General features: G+C 46.5%; 1 protein-coding gene across 1 annotated transcript in view; it reads left to right on the top strand.

Moving 5' to 3' along the window:
- LOC135816204 (xaa-Pro aminopeptidase 1-like) overlaps nt 1–23,570 on the top strand; it is a 39,530-nt gene extending 15,960 nt beyond the window's left edge. The window contains exons 12-25 of the mRNA XM_065329602.1: nt 154–240; nt 1,037–1,087; nt 1,953–2,014; nt 3,980–4,057; nt 5,345–5,416; nt 6,252–6,312; nt 8,237–8,306; nt 9,261–9,365; nt 14,322–14,390; nt 14,892–14,968; nt 15,727–15,774; nt 20,888–20,938; nt 21,488–21,619; nt 23,036–23,570. Of these exons, the coding sequence (XP_065185674.1) occupies nt 154–240; nt 1,037–1,087; nt 1,953–2,014; nt 3,980–4,057; nt 5,345–5,416; nt 6,252–6,312; nt 8,237–8,306; nt 9,261–9,365; nt 14,322–14,390; nt 14,892–14,968; nt 15,727–15,774; nt 20,888–20,938; nt 21,488–21,607 (951 nt within the window). The 3' untranslated portion in view covers nt 21,608–21,619; nt 23,036–23,570. The remainder of the gene's footprint in view (nt 1–153; nt 241–1,036; nt 1,088–1,952; nt 2,015–3,979; nt 4,058–5,344; nt 5,417–6,251; nt 6,313–8,236; nt 8,307–9,260; nt 9,366–14,321; nt 14,391–14,891; nt 14,969–15,726; nt 15,775–20,887; nt 20,939–21,487; nt 21,620–23,035) is intronic.
- The last annotated feature ends 1,338 nt before the right edge of the window (nt 23,571–24,908 follow it).

Here is a 24,908-nt window from a genome sequence, read left to right as displayed (position 1 = left end):
GCTATGTAGCGTGTGTTCTCTCTGTATCTCTTTTTTCTTATTCTCTTCCCATCGTCTTGCCGTTTGTTCTGCTCTCACATAATCTGATCTCTCCGTATATTGGTGGTTCTGTGTTTGTGTGTTTGTGTGCGTTGTGTGCGTTGTGCTACTCAGAAGAACAGTGTGGTTGGATCTAGTCCTATACCGCTGATGAAATCCGTCAAGAACACCGTGGAGCTGAAAGGAATCCGTGAAGCTAGTGTACGCGTACAGTACTGTTCCTGCTCCACTCATTCCACTCACTACTCACTACTCACTACTCACTATGTTACTCACTACGCACTACGCACTACGCACTACTCACTACTCACTACTCACTACTCAGACAATAAGAATTGAGATAGTACTTGTATGACTATGGACATGTCGTATCACAGAGGGTGCATGTACATTGTTTGAGACCCTGTGTCAAATCACGATCACTGCTGATCACTGCTGATCACTGCTGATCACTGCTGATCACTGCTGATCACTGCTGATCACTGCTGATCACTGCTGATCACTGCTGCAACATTTCCCACTGCTAACTTCATACAGTAAACCCTGTCAAGGCAACCGCCTGTCCTAAAAGACCACTGAAACCGGGACCAAGGGACGCTATTTCCAGTCAAGTCAAATGACCCTGGATAAGCAGACCACCTGGTAACAGAGACCACGTTTTGAAGGTCCCATGAGCGGTCGTCTTGGACAGGTTTCACTGTATAGTGCTGCTGGCTCAGTGGCTACCCTCCACTATACTCAGTGGCTACCCTCCACTATAAATATGCAGTGATTTGTATACCAGCTGATGCTGCTGCTGATGCTGATGGTGGTGGTGCGGATGCTGCTGCTACTGATGGTGCTGATGCTGATGCTGCGTTTTGGGAAATTTACCTACCAGGAATGTGCACCTTATTCGTGTAAATTGTTGATGTTTCTGCTTTTGCTACTGTAACTGCTGCTCGTGTGTGTGTGTGTGTGTGTGTGTGTGTGTGTGTGTGTGTGTGTGTGTGTTCAGATCCGCGACTCAGCTGCGCTGTGTAAGTACTTCTGCTGGCTTGAGAAAGAGGTGAGTGCCTGCACCTGGACTTGATGTGTGTAATGTTAGGCTGTGAGGGAAACTTTTAATGTCACAAACTGTCTGAAGAACAGTGTAGAGAGCTGCAGTGGGTCTCTCATTAAATTGTGGGTATGGTATGCTACGATGGGAACGCCACCAGCCCCGAGGATCATTTCTAGTCCTATCCATGCACATGCCATGGGTGCCTCTGAGCTCTGATTCTTGTATTGCTGCTGCTGCTGCTGCTGCTGCTGCTGCTGCTGCTGCTGCTGCTGTGTGTGTGTGTGTGTGTGTGTGTGTGTACGTGCGTGTGTGTGTGGTGTGTGTGTGTGTGTGTGTGTGTGTGTGTCCCATATGGTGCAGTGGTATGTGCAGCGATTTCCAATCGATAGGTTGCGGGTTTGATTCCCGACGATTATGGTCTTCTCTTTCTCAGCCTCTTCCTGACTTTTCTTTCATTCTCCTGGGTGGTTACCAACAGCCCGTGCATGCCGGAGTATGTGGTGTGATGTGTCTGCGGGAAAAAAATAAAAAGACCAAAAAGTAGGGATTTACTGGCCAGAAAAAGCCACTTCATAGCTGTGTGGTGTAGACCAGGCTGAATAGTGGTGGCCAATTCTTCAGCCTTGCAAGCTGTTGAATGGTGCAATCCCAGCACAAGTTGCTATGGCTTCTGCTGTAGCATCGCTATCATCGCCTCCGGCGATGGGCGTCCAATGGTCCAATGGTGTGTGTGGGGGGGGGAGGGGGTTGTGTTACCTGCTGAATCAGTATGTACTCAGTCCTTACATAGTCTCAAGTATGAATCCTTGATAACATACTGCTGTTTGTTTACTGTTTGTATGTTGTGTTTTTGTCCTGATCTGTTCCCTAGGTGAAGTCCAATAGGAACGTGACAGAGCTTTCTGCAGCTGAGCAGTTACTCATGTTTAGAAAGTGAGCTCATTGCGAAGTGTTTTTCTTCTCTTATCTATGCACGTATGCACACGATTGGTGCATGTTCAGTGAAGAATACTACAGTATCTTCCTCATTGCTTGGTTGATACCCACCAGTGCCCTGGACGAATGTACAGTACGTGTGCAAAGTATCCTCGTTAGTGTGTGTGGTGCACTTATGATTTGTCAATGTTAAAGGGCAAGTTAAGGCAAAAATTAAAATTTCACCAGTTGTAGTCTTCGGGGTGCTGAGTCGAATGGTCTTGGTCCGAGAAAGCTGAGACGCTCCCTTCCTACTTGAATCCCAATCGAACTCGCGCACTTCCACCAAAACTGGGTGACTGCGCCCTACTAGATGGGGATTTGTATGCAAAATGTCACTAAAAGCGCCATTTCGTTCTTATAAAAGCACGGATGACCGCGATTGGCCCATACGTTGTAGTCTTTTGGACGCTGAGTCGACTGGTTTTGGTCCGAAAAGGCTGTGATGCAGCGTTCCTCCTTTATTCCCAATCGAACATGGTTGAACAAGTGGTCACGTGCTACTGGGTGCCCAAATCACCTGGTCACCACGCCAGCAGGCGACAACTTTCACACCAAGGTTCAACTCGAGTGACAGGACTGCACCCAAAAAAGGTCAAACAGGTGTAGCAAGAAGGACCCATGAGTGTGTGTGATCCCCGGTAGCCTAATCGGTAGGGCACTGTCCCGGAAAGACAGGGGTGCTGGGTTCGAATCCCGCTCGTGGATCCTTCTTTTGCAACATTGGCGCCTGGCAATGGCTCGAACCCACGACCCATCGTACCCCCCGCGAGTAGGTACGGCGTGAGGACACAGCCTGTTGGGGCGGGGGAGCAGTGTAGCAAGAAGGACCCATGAGTGTGTGTGATCCCCGGTAGCCTAATCGGTAGGGCACTGTCCCGGAAAGACAGGGGTGCTGGGTTCGAATCCCGCTCGTGGATCCTTCTTTTGCAACACAGGCTAGTAAGTTGTACCCTGCAGGCACGGTGACCAGCTGAATGGTGTACGCAGGAGCACGTGACCGCTTGTTCAACCATGTTCGATTGGGAATTAAGGAGGAACGCTGCATCGCAGCCTTTTCGGACCAAAACCAGTCGACTCAGCGTCCAAAAGACTACAACATATGGGTCAATCGCGGTCATCCGTGCTTTTATAAGAACGAAATGGCGCTTTTAGTGACATTTTGCATACAAATCCCCATCTAGTAGGGCGCAGTCACCCAGTTTCGGTGGAAGTGCGCGAGTTCGATTGGGATTCAAGTAGGAAGGGAGCGTCTCAGCTTTCTCGGACCAAGACCATTCGACTCAGCACCCCAAAGACTACAACTGGTGAAATTTTAATTTTTGCCTTAACTTCCCCTTTAAAGAATAGAGTGGTTTGACATATATCACAAGACCATATGGGACAGCCATGTTGGTTCCAACTCCACTCAACTCCTGCATCTATCATCTACGGGTCACATGATGTGGGCCATGTTGGTTCCACTGTACACATGCCATGATCACTTTCTACACGAATTTAGTCACATGACAAACTGATGTGAAACTACAATGTGCTGTTTGACTCTAGTCTAGGACCTCTGCACCAGTATAACACATGGGCATTGTTCCCTCTCTGTTCTCTCATGCTGATGTGGCTACTACTTCAAGTAGTTCAATTATTTCAGGATTTGCTCACGCGGACATTGGCAGTGTGACTGCATTTTTGTTTCTCGCTGATGACTGCATTTTGCCAAGCAAGCTTTGTGTCTGCTTGTGCTATTGCCACCAGCCTGTGTAGTTCTGGTGTGCCTGTGACTGAGCGTACTGTGAGCGTGCTGTGAGTGTGCTGTGAGTGTGCTGTGTCTATCCATACCGTCAGTTCTGTAGTTACATTGAGTGCTGTCTGTCTGTATGTCTGTCTGTCTGTGCGCCTATGTATGTGCACGTGCATGCTTTTCTGCAGGAATGTTGATAAATTTATGGGCCCTAGCTTTGAGACAATCTCAGGTTCTGGTCCTAATGGTGCTGTCATCCACTACAGGTATGATGTAATGACTACAGGTATGATGTAATGACTACAGGTATGATGTAATGACTACAGGTATGATGTAATGACTACAGGTATGATGTAATGACTACAGGTATGATGTAATGACTACAGGTATGATGCAATGACTAAATGTATGATCCAATGCCTACATGTATGATGTAATGCCTACTAGTGTTGAAACGATCTCACCGGATACTCGTTAGCTCGCTCGCCAGAAACTCGGCTCGTTTGTGTGGCCAGCTCGTTTGCACTAACGAACACCGTACACCGTACTCCGTACACATGGCAGTACATGTCGACCGGGGAGTCGTAAAATATTTTACGACTCCCTGGTCGATCGAGAGTCCAGTCCCGCTCAAAGTGAAAATCACTCGCAGTTACAGGTGACTGTATGCCTGCACGACACTTGAGTTGTTTCAGTAGTCGTTGCAGCTTTGGTGAACTCTACTGATGTCTTGTTCCGCATCTGCTGACCTCTCGCAGGATATGCTTCGGTCACCTCTCCATTCGAGTGAAAGTTACGCTCAGTCGTTTGGAAGTTTTCTCCCGCGATGCAGCGAAGACCAGGGCTACTTGCAATCTTTGCAAAACGGTCTATTCTTACAAAGGCTAATCGACGATGGCGCTGAAAAGACATCTCGACACCAAACAGCAGTCCGAAGTGAAGCAGCAGCAACCCCAAATGCCGGCGGTGATAATTCATGTAATTTGAACCAGCTGAAAAAATTCGAACTCAGAAAAAAATATTCCAAAAAATAATCATATTTGCCACATTAATGAAACTCGTTAGCTCGCTCGATAGCTTGCTCGTCAGTGGAACTGATCGCTCGTTTGTTATAGATACGCTCGTTTCAACACTAATGCCTACACGTATGATGTAATGACTACAGGTATGATTATAGTGTAGGGATTAGGCAGGGATGGTGTGCCAGCATACTTGCATGATTGTGTCCACAGTGGAGAGCGCATGATTGTGTCCACAGTGGAGAGTGGCAATGTGTCTGTTGCTAGTCACAGCTTCTGAGGCTAACTGATTCTGACACAGGTCGTGAATGTGTTGTACTGCACTTGTATGTTCTTCAAGACTGTTGTGTGCCACTGGTGCTGTTGTGCCACTGGTGCTGTCGTGCTGCTGGTGCTGGTGCTGCTGCTGCTGCAGTTGCTGCTGTTGTTGCTGCTGCTGCTATCGCTGCTGCTGTCATCGTTTTCATCTTTTCTTCTGCTGCTGTTCCTGCTGATGGTGATGGTGGTGCTGGTGATGATATGCAATATGTACAGAGTGACACCAGAGACTAGTCGTCCTATCACTAAGGAAGAGATGTACCTCTGTGATTCCGGTGGCCAGTACAAGTAAGTGTTTTCACTACACTCGCCTACTCGCTCACCCACCCACTCACCCACTCACTCACTCACCCACTCACTACACTCGCTCACTCATCCACTCACCCACTCACCCACTCACTGCACCCACTCACCCACTCACTACACTCGCTCACTCATCCACTCACTCACCCAGCCAGCCAGCCATTCACTACACCCATCCACTCACCCACTCACCCACTCACTCACTCACTCACTCACTACACGTATGGATGCAGATACGTATACAGGCCTATAACTATGCCACTAAAAGGCCTGCAATGTCCACCTTCTGGCTGGAAGTATCTTAAAAGAAATTGCAATGAACGAGCACTGTGTCCTTTGCCAATACGAGGTAGTGACCATGCAGAGGCTTTAGTTTGAGGATGCAGCAGTCTTGCGCCTGATGTTGGTAGCGGCTTTCAGGCTACCTGTTGTTACGGCCTCGATGACTCGTAAGGTGGCATCTAATAGTAGGGGTGTGGTATCGGTGAGGTGTCTGGGGTTTGTCCTTTCCACGGGGTGTTCAATAGACACAGCACCACGGCCACTTCATCACTCGGTAGGTGTACACTGATGGTAGATGAGTCTGGGTGGTGTGGTTGCTGATGCACCGAGAACATGGACTTGCGAACTTGTGATAGCAGCAGCCTTTGTCAATTGTGTGTGTGTGTGTGTGTGTGTGTGTGTGTGTGTGTGTGCGTGTGTGTGTGTGTGCACGTGTTTGTGTGTGTGTGTGTTCGTGTGTGTGTGTGTATGTGTGTGTGTGTGTGTGTGTGTGCACGTGTGTGTGTGTGTGTGCACGTGTGTGTGTATGTGTCACTAGAGATGGCACCACGGATGTGACAAGAACTATGCACTTTGGAGAAGCCACGCCACATGAGAAGGTTTGTGTACTTAACTCAATCAACCATCTCTGTGTACTGAACAGCCTAGATGTAGAGTTGGCTCGATCAACCATCCTTGTGTACTGGACAGTCTAGACACAGGCTTAGCTCAATCAACCATGCTTGTGTACTGGACAGTCTAGACACAGGCTTAGCTCAATCAACCATGCTTGTGTACTGGACAGTCTAGACACAGGCTTAGCTCAATCAACCATGCTTGTGTACTGGACAGTCTAGACACAGGCTTAGCTCAATCAACCATGCTTGTGTACTGGACAGTCTAGACACAGGCTTAGCTCAATCAACCATGCTTGTGTACCAGACTGTCTGTATAAAAAAACGAAATCTGCACGAACTTAGTGATCTGCACGACCGCGACTGGAATGCAACTTTTCACCATACATGTGGCTTACCATGCCGTCGGAAATGACGTACTGCACGGATTACGCTCCCACAGGAACCATCCTGAGTTGCACTATCTGGTTTGTACTCTTGGTGATGGTGATGTCAGGTTTATAATGTAGTACTTGTAGTTAGGGCTGAAACGATTATACCGATAACTCGCATATCGATCGTTAAGGGTGCAATCGATAATCGTTAGTGTTCGAAACGAGTGCTAATGATTTTTACGCATGCATATCAGCAACAGTATTCTAGCCCTTGCACTCCATCCTGTAGTGAATACAGGTGCAATCATGTACTTTGAAGCGCAATAAAATTGATTTGTGGCTTTGAAAGAGATCAGGAGAGAAGGCTTTGTCTTTTCGGTTCATTTGTGGGGGAGGTCGGAGATGAAAGCAGTTGCCAGAGGGTGATGACAAGATTCTTCACTCTGGAAACAACATGAAATACTCTAGTTCATGTTGAGAAAACAAGCCACATGTCAACAGTGCGATGCGGCAAGTTTCTAATGTAGCAAAGGCATTGTGGAATTTCTTCATTAGGCCACAACAAAAAGATTTCGTGTTTCCGGTCGGCACCCCCCCCCCCCCCCCCGAAAAAATACGCCCGGTCGGTCGGAAAATTATTATTTTTTGGTTTGAAAGTTTATTTCCCTGCTGTATTCATAGACATGAGCCAAATTGAGAACGTTTGGATCAGACCCTGGTGATACACAATATATACATATTTACACATGGAATATGGAGTAGAATACCACCGCGGGACGCAGTAGATGTATTGCATAGTTCAGAGATTTCTGAGAATTGTATGCAATACCAATGGGTCAGCATCAATAGACGCATAGTACTGACATTGACACAAAACATGCCTGCACAAAATTGCACGCACACTACATATAGTACTACTAGCTACTAAAGCTACTAAAGCTCGGCTGCCAATACTGGCAATAGGCCACATCACTCCCAAAGGAGCCAGAGTCGAGGGCAGGGCAGAAATGGAGATGACAAGTTAGAATTTTCGTCTCTGCATTCAGTCAAACTTTTATTTCGGTTCGAGCAAAGCAACACAATGCTTTCAGTGTTTTTGCTTGTTTTTCTTTGTTTTTTTGTACTTGTCGTAAACCAAAAAAATTCCATAATTTTTGAAAAAACGGACCCGGTCGGCCGACCGGAAACACGAAATCTTTTTGTTGTGGCCTTATCTGGTGTTTGAGGTACACGAGTAGGGCCGAGAAAATCGATAAAACCAATATATCGATCGTTAATGATATTGGTTGATCGTTAGGAGTTATTGAATGATCGTTTCAGCCCTACAAGTTGTAGTGTAGGCTCACAGTGTGTTTTTCTTGAATGTTGCTATTTCTGCTGTTGCTGCCGCTGCTGTTACTACTGCTGTTGCTGCTGCTGCTGCTGTTGCTGCTGTTGCTGCTGCTGCTGCTGTTGCTGCTGTTGCTGCTGCTGCTGCTGCTGTTGTTGTTGTTGTTGTTGTTGTTGTTGTTGTTGTTGTTGTTGTTGTTGTTCAGGAATGCTATACCCGTGTATTGAAAGGTCACATCAAATTGGCGAGCACCACCTTTCCGGAAAAATGCCGAGGTACACACCGATACAGACATACGTTTACATCATGACTGTATTTTGCAGTTCATACTTGTTAGCGGTCAGTTTGCTACTAGTAAACTGTTACACACATTCAGGTGTGGGGGTGCTGCGTGCGTGTGGAATATGTACTGCGTGGTCACAATATTGAATGTACATGTATTGTATACAGTCAAACCTCATTAGGACGAACACTGATAAGGCGAACTTTCCTTTAGTACGAACTTGGGCCAATCCTATGGTTGGCCAGGCATCATATCCAGTCAAAATGATTCGTTTACGACGAACTCTGTACAGCGAACTTTCGTGAAGACGAACTAATTTCAAGCGTAATTTGAACAAAATCAGCGTGTAGTACGAACTTTCGGTCCCCGTGGGTGCATTGGCTGTAGTTTTTTTCCCGATAGGCTAGGCCTCTTGTAGTGGCAAAACATGTTACAAGGTGGAGGACTTGCTGTCATGAATTCATTGCACATTGTACTTACCTGTTGCTGGGTTTAATATGTTATAAAAAAAATGTTTTACATTCTACAGCATGCACCTTCACATAAATACAATCCGTATGATATGCATATACATTTTTTTTGTCAGGTCTGGATAAGAAGAACTCCCGGTAAGACAAAAAAATTTGTTCTGTCCCTTGAAGTTCGTCCTAACGAGGTTTGACTGTATCTTGTTTTTTTTGTTGGTATTATTTTAGTGTTGAAATGTGTATGTCTGTGTGTACCAATGGGTGTGTGCATGTTTGCGTGTAATGCGAAGCATATTACCGTATGATGTCTGCTTGAGTGCCTCTATGTATATTTGTATGTGCGATTGTGCGTGCGTATGTGTGCGTGCGTGCGTATGTGTGCATGTGTGTGTGTGTGTGTGTGTGTGTGTGTGTGTGTGTGTGTGTGTGTGTGTGTGTGTGTGTGTGTGTGTGTGCTCGTATTGCTCTTGTCGGTTCAGGTGCTTTGTTGGACACGCTGGCAAGAACAGCTCTCTGGGAGGTTGGTCTGGACTTTAACCATGGAACAGGTCATGGCGTTGGTGCATACCTCAACGTGCACGAAGGTGAGAGAAAACTATGTATACTGTCTCCATGGCTGCTCAATGCTGGATTCTCCATGGCTGCTCAGTGCTGGATTCTCCATGACTGCTCAGTGCTGGATTCTCCATGGTTACTCAGTGCTGGTGTCGTCTCGGGTTGGAAGCGAGCTGCCTCTTCTACGTTACCCTCGCCACGCCACACATCAAAGGACTAGTCAAATTGAGAGAGAGAGCTTTTCTTATACTTTACTTCAAGAGGCGACTGGAGAACTCAGAACTAACAACTAACGACTGACAACGAACGACTGACGGCTGACACTGAGACAACAGAATATATTATGGTGAAGGCGTACAACGGGGACAAGACGAGCAAGTGTGTACACAACGGGGACAGAAGACGGTGCAGCCGCATGTACGCACGAGTCAAAAACAGCGCAGCAGCATGTACCACGACTCAGCAGCATGTACAACAAAGAAACACAAAAGCAGCAGCATGTACGACAAAGAGCTACACGTGCAACCGCATGTACAACGAAGAGACACAAGCGCAGCCACATGTACAACCCCTATCCCCCGCCAAAAAAGGGCATCCACTCCTGTGGATGGAAGCAAAAGTGACGTGTATACTTGAAGACAGACCGGAGAAGAAGAGAGAAAGACAGGAGAAATGAAATGTGGAGCAACATAAACAGGCGACAATAAAACAGAAAAGAAGTGGGGCCACAACTGTTGAACGCATGACGAGTAGGCCAGGAGGGTTAACACCAGTCGGGAGCCCCGCAAAACTGTGCACCAATCAATCGGAACCTGCAAGCAACAGATTTTGCAGAGGACCCCGGCTGGCGAGCTGTTCGACCTGTGATTGTCCCTTTGGATCTTGATTCTTAGAACAGCACCAACCTAGTACGCCACCCATCCACCAGTCATGACAGACAAAATTACAAATGCAAGAGAAAAATGCAGCTTACGCGAGGTCGTTGTAACAATAGATGTCCACCAAGGGAACAACATCGGAGAAGTCCTCCAGGACAGGAGGCGTAGCCGGCCGCGGTGCAGGTGAGGAAGGTGCTGATAGTGCTGACAGAGATTCAGGTGACATGAAATGCGTTGTGTCCCAATACCGGTACCAAACCTTGACAGAAGTTTACTGTGGAAGAGTTTAGTCATCGGTAAAAGCTGCCTTCCGTTTTCTTGGCACAGCCTTTGGTCTAAGAGCTGCGTTTTGTGGCAACGTTGCGAGGAAGTGCTGCTCTACGCACGTTCAAAGACGATCCGAAGGAGATGGTATCGCAAGGAATTTTCTCTCCAAATTGTTGATCTCTGCGTGGATGGACTCCATGCCCTGCTCACCAAGAAGGGACAGGCCCATGCCGAAGTGATCCATACAGGGCACTACATGCTCCTCGAGAAGGTGTAACTTAGGTGTTAAATTGCCCAACTTCCTGGCGACTTTTTCCTGACGACAAGTGACAAGGAAAGTACTAATGTTGTCGACCAATGTGCCCTTTGTGCTGTTGGAAAGGAGGGTTCTGGTGGAGAAGATCGCTCTGCATGCTGCGTACCCAGAATGCAGACGATGGTACCTGTCCTGCAGGGTTTTAGCTGTCTGTGCAATATTTTGCAAGCTCAACTTCAGCTGCTGGTGTTGACGGTTGAAGACTGCGGCTGTTTACAACCTGCACTGGAGCAGACATCAACTCCTTGACCACCTTGGCTTCAAGAGCACGGTGGATGTGGTTGCCCACAAAGGCACCGGAATGGTAGGCTTGCCTTTTGATGTTGTATTTTTGCAACACCTGCTCAAGAGAAGAAAAGCAGGGACCAGCAACCTTGCCATTCTTTTCAAGTAGCTTTCAAACTCTGTTGAAAATGTTTGAAGGTCATTTCCTGACTCTTCTAGAGCCGTTTGTTTTTTCCTTCCACTGCACCTGCAATGCACCCGTCAATAGCTGTACTGACTGTACAGGCAGACCATGCTTTTGAGCATACAGTATAGCATACTGCAGCTGCTGTACAATGGCTTGGTGCTCTTGTTGAGCTTTGGCGAGAGTAGGGTTTTTTCTTCCACTAGATTTCGAGCCACCACTAGTGACAGGAAGGTGCTTTGGTCTCTTTCGGTCATTTCTAGGCCTGGACACTTTACTAGATCTAGATCTATGGCGTGTAGCTCAGTGCAGAAGGTATCGTAAAGGTATGGAAATATGCCAAAATCCAGATGCAGAACTGGAATACACACTTGCTCCAATGTAATGGGCAAAATACAATGCCTGATGACATTGTTGTGGTGCTTTGCGTTGTGTAAGACTGCACCAGAAGATGTGGAGGAAGTGAAATCTCTCGAGAGTGTGTCGAGGCTGCGATTGCTGACGAGAGTGCGTTGTTCTCTCTCCACTTACATGGCCTTCTTTTCGCAGTAGCAAGCAAGCAAGGACGCACCCCACTGGCGCCTGAAAGGCCATAAATTGCCGTAAGGAACTCGTAATCCCCAGACAAGACTAGTCTGATAACTCTCCCTTCCCATGCTGTGCGCAGCAAAGTCTCGACCTGTGGTCTGTAGCGGCCAAGTGCAGTTTCGAGATTGTCTGCAAGATCCTTGGCAGTAAAGAAGCCTAGTGGCACTGTGTTTTGAGGGGCTTTGGTGGTGGATGCATTCAGAATTTGGCAACCGAATTCGAAAGTACCACCACATTGGTCACCACCTTGGTCACCCCCTGAATTTCACCCAAATTTCATCACTTGGCATGCCAGCATGCCAGGTCAGCATCTCTGCAGACTTATGCAGGTCAAGGAGATGTGTACTGAAGGGCACAAGATCTTCAATATAAACCATTGGGGGGGGGGGGGGGTGCAAGAAAAACTTTGCCACCTCGTGCAGCAAAGGGAATCAGTCCTGTTTTGAACTTTGGCAAGTCTTGAAATGACTTGCGGACTGTGTGTTCGGACTGTGACCAATAGTCACCTCCTCGGCAACAGTCAAAGGGCTACGACGTAGCAAAGAAAGATTTGAAGACCGCAACGAAAATACTTCTGCTGTGTTCTCGAAAGAAGAAAACTGTTTCTCCAAGGAGCTCTTGTGATGGCTAAATATTTGTTTGCCACGTTGCAGTGATATGGGACGCGGGCTTTTCAGGCGACTTTTGAGTATAGAAATCAATGCAGAAATCTGCCAAACTGTGCAATTTGTTTTGAATCGGAGAACCTGATCAGTGAAGCCTGGTTAAGCCGGCCGCTCAAGAGATCGTAAAAATTGGTCCCCGTGTACAGGTGGTCTCCTTGTCCAAGGTCATTTTGATTGGGAATAACATGTCTTGGTCCTTGTGGTATTACCGCCATGGCTGGCAATCGCCCACACCACCTCTTCATAGGCTAGTGTCACGTGATTGTGAATAAATAATACTGATAAAATACTAGATACTATATACAGTCAGAAAGTGCAACAACTAGGCACAAAACTGACAGAGTACCCACCCAAGTTGGGTGGTGTGCTGCTTTGCTGCTTCGAATTGTAGTTAGACCGCTTTGTCAAATCGCCTACTGGTCTCGTCATCGTCCAGTGACAATCGACATTCTTTGTTCCGTTGGGACTGTAGCTTGTGCTCGTTTTCGTTGCGCTTGCCTTCCCCTCTTTGGTCTTTCCATAACCTTGAACCTTCCAAGTTGGAAGGCTGTCGGTTAGCGCTACGGAAATGTGTTGAAGCTAGGTGTCAGGACGTCGAATGTCTCAGTACTCTGTCAGTTTTGTGCCTAGTTATTGCACTTTCTGACTGTATATAGTACCTAGTTACAGTGGTGGAGAGTTACTCTTTACTCGTTTCCATATGTCCTTTTCCTTTCTACTTTTATTATTGGCTCAATACCCGAGTTTTAAATAAAATACTAATACTAATAAAGTAAGAAATAGCGGTCCTCTAGGACAGTTGGTCGCCTTGACAATTTTTCCTGTACACTACAGTCCATTTCAAAACTATAGACGCGTAGTGTTTTTGAAATATTTCAAATTTGGCTGGAACTTTTTGAGAATAGTTTTCGGAATATTGCTCAGGTCCGCTCCACAATTACTCTCATATAGTTTCTAAACCATTGGATAACAGACGCCCAAATTTGAAAAATTTATGCACAAAGTGATCACAGATTTTATGTGGTATAGATGCTGGCATAACGGTTTTTGCCTAGGTACGCGTCTATAGTTTTGAAATGGACTGTAGCACCTGTCAAGGTGACCGCTTTGATGAGGCGACCACTGCCCTAGATAGCCAGTTGAACCGCGACCAAGAAGTTTCATACGCAGTGGATCAGGGCACCACCTTTATATGAAGCTTAAGGGTCCAGTGTGTGGTTGGCTTAGGCGAGTTCACTTTGTTTGGTTGGTTGCACATGTAGGTGAAAGTAATGGGGGGAGGCATATAGTACTGTGGACTCCACTCTTCAATAGTCACTCTACTTGTACTGGAAGTTGTAGCACAATCACATCATGTACACTTGGCAAAATGTGCTGATTGTCTTGATCTGTGCTCGTATGTGATGGTGTGTATGTGACGTGTGTGTGTGTGTGTGTGTGTGTGTGTGTGTGATGGTGTGTATGTGATGGTGTGTATGTGATGGTGTGTATGTGATGGTGTGTATGTGATGGTGTGTATGTGATGGTGTGTATGTGATGCGTGCGTGTGTATGTGATGCGTGCGTGTGTATGTGTGTGTGTGTGGTGTGTGTGTGTGTGTGTGTGTGTGTGTGTGTGTGTGTGTGTGTGTGTGTGTGTGTGTGTGTGTGTGTGTGTGTGTGTGCGTATGTGCGCACACGTGTGTGTGTGTGTTTTGTGTGTGTGTGTGTGTGTGTGTGTGTGTGTGTGTGTGTGTGTGTGTGTGTGCGTGCGTGTGTGTGTGTGCGTATGTGTGCACACATGTGTGTGTGTGTGTGTGTGTGTGTGTGTGTGTGTGTGTGTGTGTGTGTGTGTGTGTGTGTGTGTGTGTGTGTGTTCATCAGGTCCACAAGCAATAAGTCCCCGTGCCACTAAAGATGCCGGTCTTCAAGCCGGTATGCTTGTCACCGATGGTAAGTGAAATCACAACGTACAGCGTAGATGTATTTTGTTCATCACACCGTACATCTTGTCCTTGTTGGCATGTAGTGTTGTGGATTTTCGATTGCATTCTTGAGTGCCTGGGTCATTGGGACTCACTGCATGGCTTAGAGTGTGTGATAGAACTGTCTGGGTCACTGCATGGCTTAGAGTGTGATAGAACTTTCTGGGTCACTGCATGGCTTTAATAGAGTGTGGTAGAACTGTCTGGGTCACTACATGGCTTAGAGTGTGATAGAACTGTCTGGGTCACTGCATGGCTTGCAGTGTGATAGAACTGCCTGGGTCACTGCATGGCTTGCAGTGTGATAGAACTGTGTTTGCTGACAGTGGGCACCGGTATGTCTGCAAGCAGCACTCTAGTGCTGATCATGGCTATCATTTCTGTGCGTGTGCATGTGTGTGTGTCCGTGTGCATCCGTGTGTGTGTATGTGTGTGTGTGTGTGTGTTCTTTCTCCGTTGTGTCTCACAGAACCAGGCTACTACGAGGCTGAATCATTCGGCATACGCATCGAGAATGTCTGTGTTGTCGTTAAGAAAGATACCAGGGTATGATACTCCCTCACCCATGTCCCCACTTCCCTAACCCGTGTCCCCACTTCCCTTACCCGTGTCCCCACTTCCCTTACCCGTGTCCCCACTTGCCTAACCCGTGTCCCCACTTCCCTTACCCGTGTCCCCACTTCCCTTACCCGTGTCCCCACTTCCCTTACCCGTGTCCCCACTTCACTTACCCGTGTCCCCACTTCCCTGACCCATGTCCCCACTTCCCTTACCCGTGTCTCCACTTCCCTGACCCATGTCCCCACTTCCCTACCCGTGGCTTCTTTTATCTACCGTCAACCAGGACTGGAAGGGATGTGTGTCGACAGGGTGGCGGGGCATGGCAGGGCAGGTGGCAGGGCATGGCAGGGCAGGTGGCAGGGCATGACAGTATAGAAAAGTGCAGCAGCACTCATCACTCCACTGGCTTGAGTATCTTATCCCTGCTTTTCTTGTCAACAGCCTGAAGTGAATTGTCTCAAGAAAATGATTGATGAAACCTTCACGATTGCTGTGGTCAACTTAAAGAAAGACGGATAGCTAACGCCATTTTGCATCATGGCATTCGTATCACTGTGCTACTTTCAGGGTATGTACGTGTTGTTATTGACGCATGTGTGTGTGTGTGCATATGTGTGTACGTGTGTGTGTGTGTGCGCGCGCGTGTGCGCGCTTGCGCGCGTGTGTATGTGTGTATGTATATGTACGTGTGTGTGTTTGCGGTTGGGGCACGCTGATGTGTGTTTCTCATTGTCACCCTGCAGTTCATGTTCAATGACCGAGACTACCTGACTCTGAGGCCTATGACACTGGTAAGGGAAATACAGATTTGTGTTGGGTTTCAGTTCCGGTTATGGCAACACAGAATTGGATTGAGTCTTTTTCTTCAGATTCTTGGCGTTTTGTTGATTTTTTGTATTGAGATTTTGTATCATAATAATATTATGACACAAAATCTCAACAAAATCTCAATAATATTATTATGTAAGCACATTTGCTTTGCCCGTACAAGAGGCCTATGACACTGGTAAGGGAAACACATGTGATAACTACTGTCACTGTTGAAAGTCTGATGAGCCGAAAGTTTAACCATTTACAAAATTTCCCACTTAGGGAGCATCTCATAAGTTCGCACTTTTTTTGTAAACGTAACGCATTTCGAATAGACTTTACCCCCCTACCTCCCCCACTATTTGAAAGTCTTATCGCACATTTTCAGTGTAGATCTACTGTACTGTACATGTCCATGCCATGGTATGCACAATCATGTACATGGACATGGACATGGACATGAATGTTTTGCTAGTGTCTAAGTGAATGGCATACAGTAGTACCGCATCTACTGAGTACAAGTAAGTAAGTTACATACTTAGTTCAATCAATGACATGTACACGCACATAAACAGAGTTCCTCCACAACGACTGTACTGCTGTAAAAGCTGGCCAGGTAGGTCTACAGGGTTTGATCAGGCTGGTGTGACATTTGACACCTCTGAGTAGCCTGCATGCGTGTTTTGTAGTGTTAGATCTACACCTAAAACACACCGCGTAGGCCGTAGCATGCTGCACACCGGCGTAGGCCGTACCCTGCTGTCTGGAGCAGTCTAGCACATGCACAGCACTGTACACATCCAGAAAATGTGCGAACTGTCATTTTTCTATCCGAAAAGGGCGCTACCCCCCTACCCCCGTTTCGAAATGCGTTACGTTTAGAAACAAAATGCGAACTTATGAGATGCTCCCTTAACGGGCACACGTTTTAACGACCCTGCCATCACACACCAGTCTTATAATTATTTCTCCAGTGCAGAGGAGAGAGAGAGGGAATAACAGACGTGTAACGTTTCTTGCGTTAACAATGGATTCTTTCTCGTTATACCGTTAGACTGTGTGCCCCGTCGGTAGTGCATAGTATAGGGAGGTAGTAATGTGATGGACTCGGATGGAGAGCCAAGGATTAATTTATAGAAAAGAAAAAGGATCAAGGAACTACAAGTTACGCTTTAACTTCGGTCAGTGTCGTGCAATGTTATCGCATGAGCTGATTGTTTAGTAACTGGTGGTGTTAGTGGACATTATAGCATAACTTGCAGTTCCTTGGTCCTTTTTCTTTACTATAAATTAGTACTATGCTGATGAACAGTACCCGTAGTCTCATACAGTAGTAGCTACTTACCTGTATGTGAAATACTAACTACAGTCAAACTGTCTAAGACGACAACTCAACGGACCTCCAAAACCTGGTCTCCTTATCCAGGGTCACTTGACTGGAAATAGCATCCCTTGGTCCTGGTTGCAGTGGCCTTCTTTAACAGGTGGTCGCCTTATCGGAGTGGTTGCCTTGACAGGCTCTACTGTATGCATGTACATGTACATGTACGGTCAACCTCGTGAGAAACCACCTTGTGTATAACAATAACTTGCTAGTAGCGACACAATCTTCCAACCCAGTGACAAGTTGACTGCCTATTGTCAACCTCACGACGAATGGCTGGCTAATGATGCTTTTCTGAGTTTTCTCATGCACAATCGACGACGATCGTTATTCGCAGGGGTTGACTGTAGTACGGTACTGCACATTACTCCTAGTCTGATACAGGAGTAGTATGTGTCGGGCGGGTTTTGGTGCAGGGCCATCCCCCAGCCCAAGAACCTAGTATTAAACTTACCGGTACTGGGTAGGCGCACTGCTGGTTATACTCTCGACATGACATGCACAGTAGTGTTGGGCACCGAAGAATGACCAGCCTAGAATTTCACCAAGCACAGTATACTAATGTATACACGGCAACTCATCTGTGCATAGACCGTAATACATGAGAATAAGAAGGGTCTAGGCTAGGAGGCTGACCTCCAGTTCTTCGGCGACCCACACTACTGTGTTGAAGTAACTTACAACATTCTATAGAGATTAGCAGTTATAACTTATAAGCCAAATGTGTTTTGGGCACCCCGCCACTATTCAAATTGGCGCTGCTCTTCACTCTTCACTTTATCGTATTCTTTCAACGTTTTAGTCTTACACCGTTTAATACCGGGAACAGTGAAAGGGTGTGGAAGCCGATTTGAGTTGCGGTCGTTTGCCCAAAACACATGTGCCTCTGACATGAAGGCTGCAGGAAGCATTCGAACGAATCTTGAAGAAACTTTCAATCGCATGAAAGACTGCCAACTTTAAGCTCTTCGCCACAAGCATTACGACGTAGGGAATTCCCCTAGCCAGTTGTCATGATTTCTCTTCAAGTGAAATACAAGAAACCAGAACAAATGGATCTCAAGGCCGCTTCGCAATACAACTTTTTGCGACGCAACATGCGGCACCTGCGACGAGCTGCGACAGTGACATGCGGTTCACAATGTGTGTTGGTGTTTGCGACATCCTTTAATATGCACTGGTACTACTCTACACTTGGTATTAGATGCACTGGTACTACTCTACACTTGGTATTAGATGCACTGGTACTACTCTACACTTGGTATTAGATGCACTGGTACTACTCTACACTTGGTATTAGATCATCCAATACTAGTAGTACAGTACCAGCACCAGATATATTGTTTCATGCTGTCAAACCAACAACATACTCTACACGTGTACTGCACGTGCACCCAGGGTAGAAACTGTACTCCATTTGTGTACGTCGCACGTCGCATGTCGCAAAAGTTGAACTTTCTTCATTATATCTGCGACAGGTATTTTGCAACTGTACGTGACAGCTTGCGACAGGCATTTCCTTGTCGCAACTGTCGCAAATCGCGTTTTGCGTCGCAAAAAGTTGTCTTGTGAATCGGCTTATAGAATCCTACTGGTGATAGTAGAACTTAAAGTGCAAGTAAGGGACTGTCACCATTTATCACGACGTATTAAACATAAGGTAATTGGGGGGGGGGGGGTAGCGTATAACGACTCGTATGCGCACAGAGCGTCTGTGAGCGAACCCATCATTTGTTGTGCTTATCAAAATGACTTGACTATGTGCTGCATGTGTGTGTGAAGTATCGCTGTTCCGAATAAGAGCACTTGCTATGTGCTGCATGTGTGAGGCATGAGTGTTCCGAATAAGAGCACTTGCTATGTGCTGCATGTGTGAGGCATGAGTGTTCCGAATAAGAACACTTACTCCCCCAGCTAATCTTAATGCTAGTAGTTAGTCACCGCAGTTTGGGTTCAATGGCAACTCCAGTTTGGGTTCAATGGCAACTCCAGTTTGGGTTCAATGGCAACTCCAAAGTCACAACGAATCAGCTAACTTCCGTACCGCCCACGAGGCAACACCACCATAACATTCAATAGGCGTATTGCTTGAACTGCTGCAAGAGAACCGCAAGTATGTCTGCAGCAAAGTGTTCTATTATTCCACGGAGAAAGCTTCTACTGATCTTGCTCAACCCTTGCAGCTGATTGGTGCCTTCCTCCTACCATCTTGACCATGTTCACCATACTTGTCTACAGCTAGGCACGTGGTGGCATGACTGTATGAACTATAGTACACACATGCTGTGCCGTGCATGATGGCTGATTGTATGCCTAGCTCTCAGTCGTAAACCAGCCTCCATGCCCTCCATGCCCTCCGTAGTTCCATGTGTGTTTATCTGCTTGATGCCTGCGTGACCCATGCCTGCGTGACCCATGCCTGCGTGACCCATGCCTGCGTGACCCATGCCTGCGTGACCCATGCCTGCGTGACCCATGCCTGCGTGACCCATGCCTGCGTGACCCATGCCTGAGTGACCCATGCCTGCGTGACCCATGCCTGCGTGACCCATGCCTGCGTGACCCATGCCTGCGTGACCCATGCCTGCGTGACCCATGCCTGCGTGACCCATGCCTGCGTGACCCATGCCTGCACGAACGACGTAAGTAGCAGTCTAAGATGTTGCGGACGTACCTATACCCTCTAATGGACAGTGACTTCTTCATTATCATTCTGCCATCATGAATTTGGATGCGTAGCCAGGATGGACCGGCGGACTAATGTAGTTTTTGACAGAGGAACCTATCGTTCACATGCTGCAGTATAGTTGACAAGTTACTCCGCTAGTTCACTGACCTCTTGTCACCTCCACTAGTTCACTGACCTCTTGTCACCTCGCCAAGTCGCATATTGCACAACGCTCCAGGTCGCTGTGCGGTGATTTGAGACAAAGAGGTCCTCTTATGGCTTCGTGCTGTAGTTTGATTCTTTGTAAGACAACCACCCCGCTCTTTCTCGCTCCACATACACCGACATAACGACATGGACCCAGACAACAGAGGCAGGAGCACACAGAGTGGGGGTAGTAGGCCGCAGCCAGATGTGAACCGGAATGCAGAAGAAACTAGGAGCAACAACAGGGGGACAGGCCCCAGGAGGAAAGAATGAGTACATTCACCTAACATAAATAAGCCAGGACAAGCACCACTTGGGACCGTCAGATTAATTTCTCTGGACCGAGCCAGCCGGGGAAAAAACCCTCGCGCCGACGGATGCACGAATGAGGGAAAAACCGGGTGTATAACCCCAAGTGGCAACATGGCAGCATAAAAACAGGCACAACATATCTACAGCCAAGAAAGAAAAGGAAAGAAGATGGGCAGACATGAAGGGTGGGAGGGTGGGGACACTGGTGAGATACAAAAAACTGACTGAAGGAGTCAGGCAAAAAGAACAGCAACAAAAAGAGAAAACATCAGATTCCATATTCGCAAGAAAAATAATTTATTTTGTTGCGTGAGAAATCATTTCATCTTGCCATGAAGCTTGGCAAAATCGTACCGGTCATCTTCTAGCACAAACTCCCCCCCCCCCCCACAGCAGGTTATAGTTAGTACACTGTGGTGAGATTGTGTAGAAGTGTGTCCGTGGACTTTCTGTGGACTTGATTTGCTTGCTGCGCGCGTACGTGTGTGTGCGTGCGTTTGTGTGCGTTTTCTGCTCGATTCAGGTACCATATGAGACGGATCTGATGCTGACGTACCTACTGACAGCTGATGAGGTGAGAACTGTACATTACTATGACTAGGACCATAGCTGAGCAATCGTAGGAAATTGGGGATACAGCAACAGCAGCAGCAGCAGCAGCGACAACAGCAACAGCAGCAGCAGCAACAGCAGCAGCGGCGGCAACAACAAAAGCAGCAACAACAGCAGCAGCAGCAGCAGCAACAACAGCAGCAGCAGCAGGCACTTGTAAACCTCCAGACTAAGCTTTACTGTATGCTTGATGCAGACGGCAACTTGCTTGGCATCAGTCGTATTGACTGTAGTCATGTCGAGATTACCAGTACTATTTCTAGTCCCTTTCCTGATCTTTGTCATAGTTTGTGTTAACGACTGCAGGGGTGTATGTCTACTTGTACTTGATGTTCCAGTATAACGTTGTGTGCATGTTGTGTGGTGCTTGTGGGGGTGCTTTGTACGTGCTTTGTGCGTGCTTTGTGCGTGCTTTGTGCGTGCTTTGTGCATGTTGTGTGTGCATGTTGTGTGTGCATGTTGTGTGTGCATGTTGTGTGTGCGTGTACGTGTGTTGTTTGTACGTACCCAGATTGAGTACATCAACACATATCATTGGGAATGCCAGCAGCAGGTCATACCTCTGCTAAATGAGAAGGACGATACCGACACCATCAGGTGGTTGCTACACAAAACTAAGGTCATTGGATAAAATGCACCACAGGTATGCTGCTTCAAATCTTTATCCTCGCCATGTTGTTGTTGTTGTTGTTGTTGTTGTTGTTGTTGTTGTTGTTGTTGTTGTTGTTGTTGTTCTCATAGTCGTCACGCTAACTTGACGTACATTTGTCAGACCATTGTACTGGGAAACTTCGAGATGGAAAACCCCCGTGAAAATGCAGAAATTATCAAATTACAGAAGGCAGTGGCTGCGTTCGATTACACACTTGAATCTATTTATGAACGGAATCTCGCCGTTCGATTTCATGTCATGAGCCCTGGAATCGATTTGGAATCCATTCACCCTATTCACATGAGGTGTTGTGAATAGCTCGAATCGATTCATGAATGAATTCATGAATCGATTCGCGGACATAATCGAACGCACTCAGTACTGTATAAGCAGAAAATTTCGTCGGTCAATAATATAATTTCGTCGGTCAATAATATAATTTCGTCCAACTCCAAAGAAAGGGAGTTCGTCCGGTTGTAAATTTCGTCCATGGATCATAAGAGTGTATTGAAAAGCTGGGCAAATCAATATTAGTCCGGCATTTAATTTAGTCCAACAGCTCGTTGGACGAAAAAGACTATTTCTGCTTGTACAGTAGGTAGAGAGAACCCCCCCCCCCCCCCCCCCCATAAATGGATCACACTTTGAGTTTTTTAAGAATTTTTTCTGCAATCCCCTATGGAATCATCTTCCAATTATGTTTCTGAAGTTTTTTTTGTCCAAAAAGCAAGCCATAACAGGAATAGGATTTCGACCAGGTTTTGCCCCAAAAGCACTGAATTGGGAAAAACCATAAAAATTCAGGCCGTTTGACCCCGCCTGCAACAGTGCATTGTGCGGTTCGAACCCCAGTTCAGGTACCCTTTTTGGACCCTTTTTCAAATTTCAAATCTTGCAGCACTGCACTGTGTACGATGAAATCACGAAAAATCGCCAAATACGGGAGCTCACCAGAGCCAGGGCCCATCTTTTTATGAATGGACTGTAAACGTCTCGAGCAAAGCAAGGGATGTGACTTGCAATTGATTGTGATGTCCTGCTTTAATATGTGAATAATTATTGAAACAATGTGGCTCAGATTCGATCAAAAATGAGTGAGTTACAGCTTGTTGAAGTCATCGACGGACAGTCGTCGATTTTTGACTGGCCGGTCGGATAAGGGTTTTTAAAAAGGTTACAAACGGGTACCTGGTCAATTTCTCGATTTAGGGAGTACATTGTACTCTAGTGCTCTGCATCTAGACCCTGTGTGGTGTGTGTGTGTGTGTGTGTGTGTGTGTGTGTGTGTGTTTGTGTGTGTGTGTGTGTTTGTGTGTGTGTTTTACAACGCAAGAGTGTGGCATGTTTAGAATCTTGATTTTCCACGTATTTGATTCCTGTTTTGCGTGACCCAACTGAAACCTGCAGGTTGCCATCAAGGTGTTCTCACAGCTGATCACAGCTGATCACAACTGATCACAGCTGGTTTTCCGAAATATTTCATCCTACTTCGCTTAGTTAGTTTTGTAGCGTATGCAGCTGTTTTTAAAATTAATCGTCTCGTGATGCCTTTCCTTTTATTTTTTTCTTGTCACAACAATACAATACAATACTATACTATGTCAATACATCATGTCGATACAGCAAAATACTTTTGAACTTTGCAGTGCCTGGTACACACTTCCTTATTTGGGCTGATAGCATTCACAATTATCTTCTCTTTGTCAACTTTGACAGTAGGTAGGTGTGGATGTAGATCCCTCTGCAGCATGTACTAGGGAGATGCTGCTGCTGCTCTTGCTGTTGCTGTTGCTGCTGTTGCTGCTGTTGTGTTCTTTATTTGAATTCGCAAACCGAACGCACAGAACTGTCCTGTGATTAGGGAGCGAATGATGAGCGTCAGATCACTATGCCAACAGAAGATCTCGGGGCCAAATCAGACAGAATAAAAGTTGTATTTTCACAGCACTAGCTCAAAAAGGAGAGTGACAACTAACAAACACTTGAAACAGTTGGGGCACACATGATAATTATGACGATTGTCTATATAAATCAATGCACGGTGGAAGATTTTTATTTTAAATTACTAATGGCAGGGGTGATGATGACGGGTAGGACGATTGGTTTAATGTCCTTCAATTATTTTGCCTATGTGGAATTGCTGTTTTAGTCATTTTCCTTTATACCCTCTATGAGCCCAGGATTAGAAGGAACGAAAATGTTTGGTTCAGAAAATCTTCGATTTGTTCTTCTACGTGTAGACTGGTGTGGACAGCGAGTAACGTTAGATGCATGACAGAACATACCGGTATTTATAGTGTTAATCACACATTGGTTTTTTCTTCTTCTTTTGGGTTACATTTTTTCCTTTTCTGGTTTTCTGGGTTTTCATTTGCGTTGTGTTTCTTTTGCCCGTAAATGAGGCTTGTTTCAGAACAGAATGATGCATGACAGCTGTGCTTACTGCTTTCACAACATTGACAATAACCGGACTGGGTCGTCAGTAGGAGAGGTGACACAGCAAAACTGCTCACCAGAGAACGAAATAGTGGCAGAAGTCTAAGTGAGCAAGTCATCCAATCCCGGGCCAGTACACAAGAGATAATAATTATGGTTGTGCACCAAAAAGTTCGTGTGTATGTGTGTATGTGTGTGTGTGGTGGATACCAGGCTAAAATTAGTGGCGGTCAATTCATCAGCCTTGCAAGCTGTTGAATGGTGTAATCCCAGCACAAGTTGCTATGTCTAACATACTATAGTACTAGCTGTTCGCTATCATCGCTTCCGCGATGGGCAGGTCTGAGGTGTGTAGGTAGGTACATTTTTATTTGAATTCGCAGAACCAAAACGGGCGGTGTCGCCCAATTACATGGAAGCGAATGGAAACAGTAAAATATTGTAGGAAATAGCCTAACACGATAGCAGGGTGTAGTACAAAGCAAAGAACGCTCAGTCAATGAATAACGTTAACGTTAGAATACAACAACGGGGAGGCGGTAAACAGCACATGACTGGTACTGTGGAGTACCGCAAACGTTCAAAGATTCCTGTAGTGTTCAGTAGTGGGTGCTACTGCTAGCAAGACAGAACGGGAGGCAGTGTGTGTGTGTGTGTGTGGTGTGTGTGTGGTGTGTGTGTGTGTGTGTGTGTGTGTCTGTGTCTGTTGGCTCTGGGTTCCCAGTACTCAGTAGCCATGGTAGCCGAGGCTTGTTAAAAGTAACTCCAATTTCACTTCAAGGTACCAGTGCATCTAGTGTCTGCTTCTATCAAAGCAGCGTGCTGTCTGGTTACCCCAGCAAGT

Source organism: Sycon ciliatum, chromosome 4, assembly GCF_964019385.1.
Source record: "Sycon ciliatum chromosome 4, ocSycCili1.1, whole genome shotgun sequence".
Lineage (NCBI taxonomy): Eukaryota > Metazoa > Porifera > Calcarea > Leucosolenida > Sycettidae > Sycon > Sycon ciliatum.
Note: the sequence above shows the minus strand (reverse complement) of the source record. Positions and strands in the feature narration are given on the sequence as shown.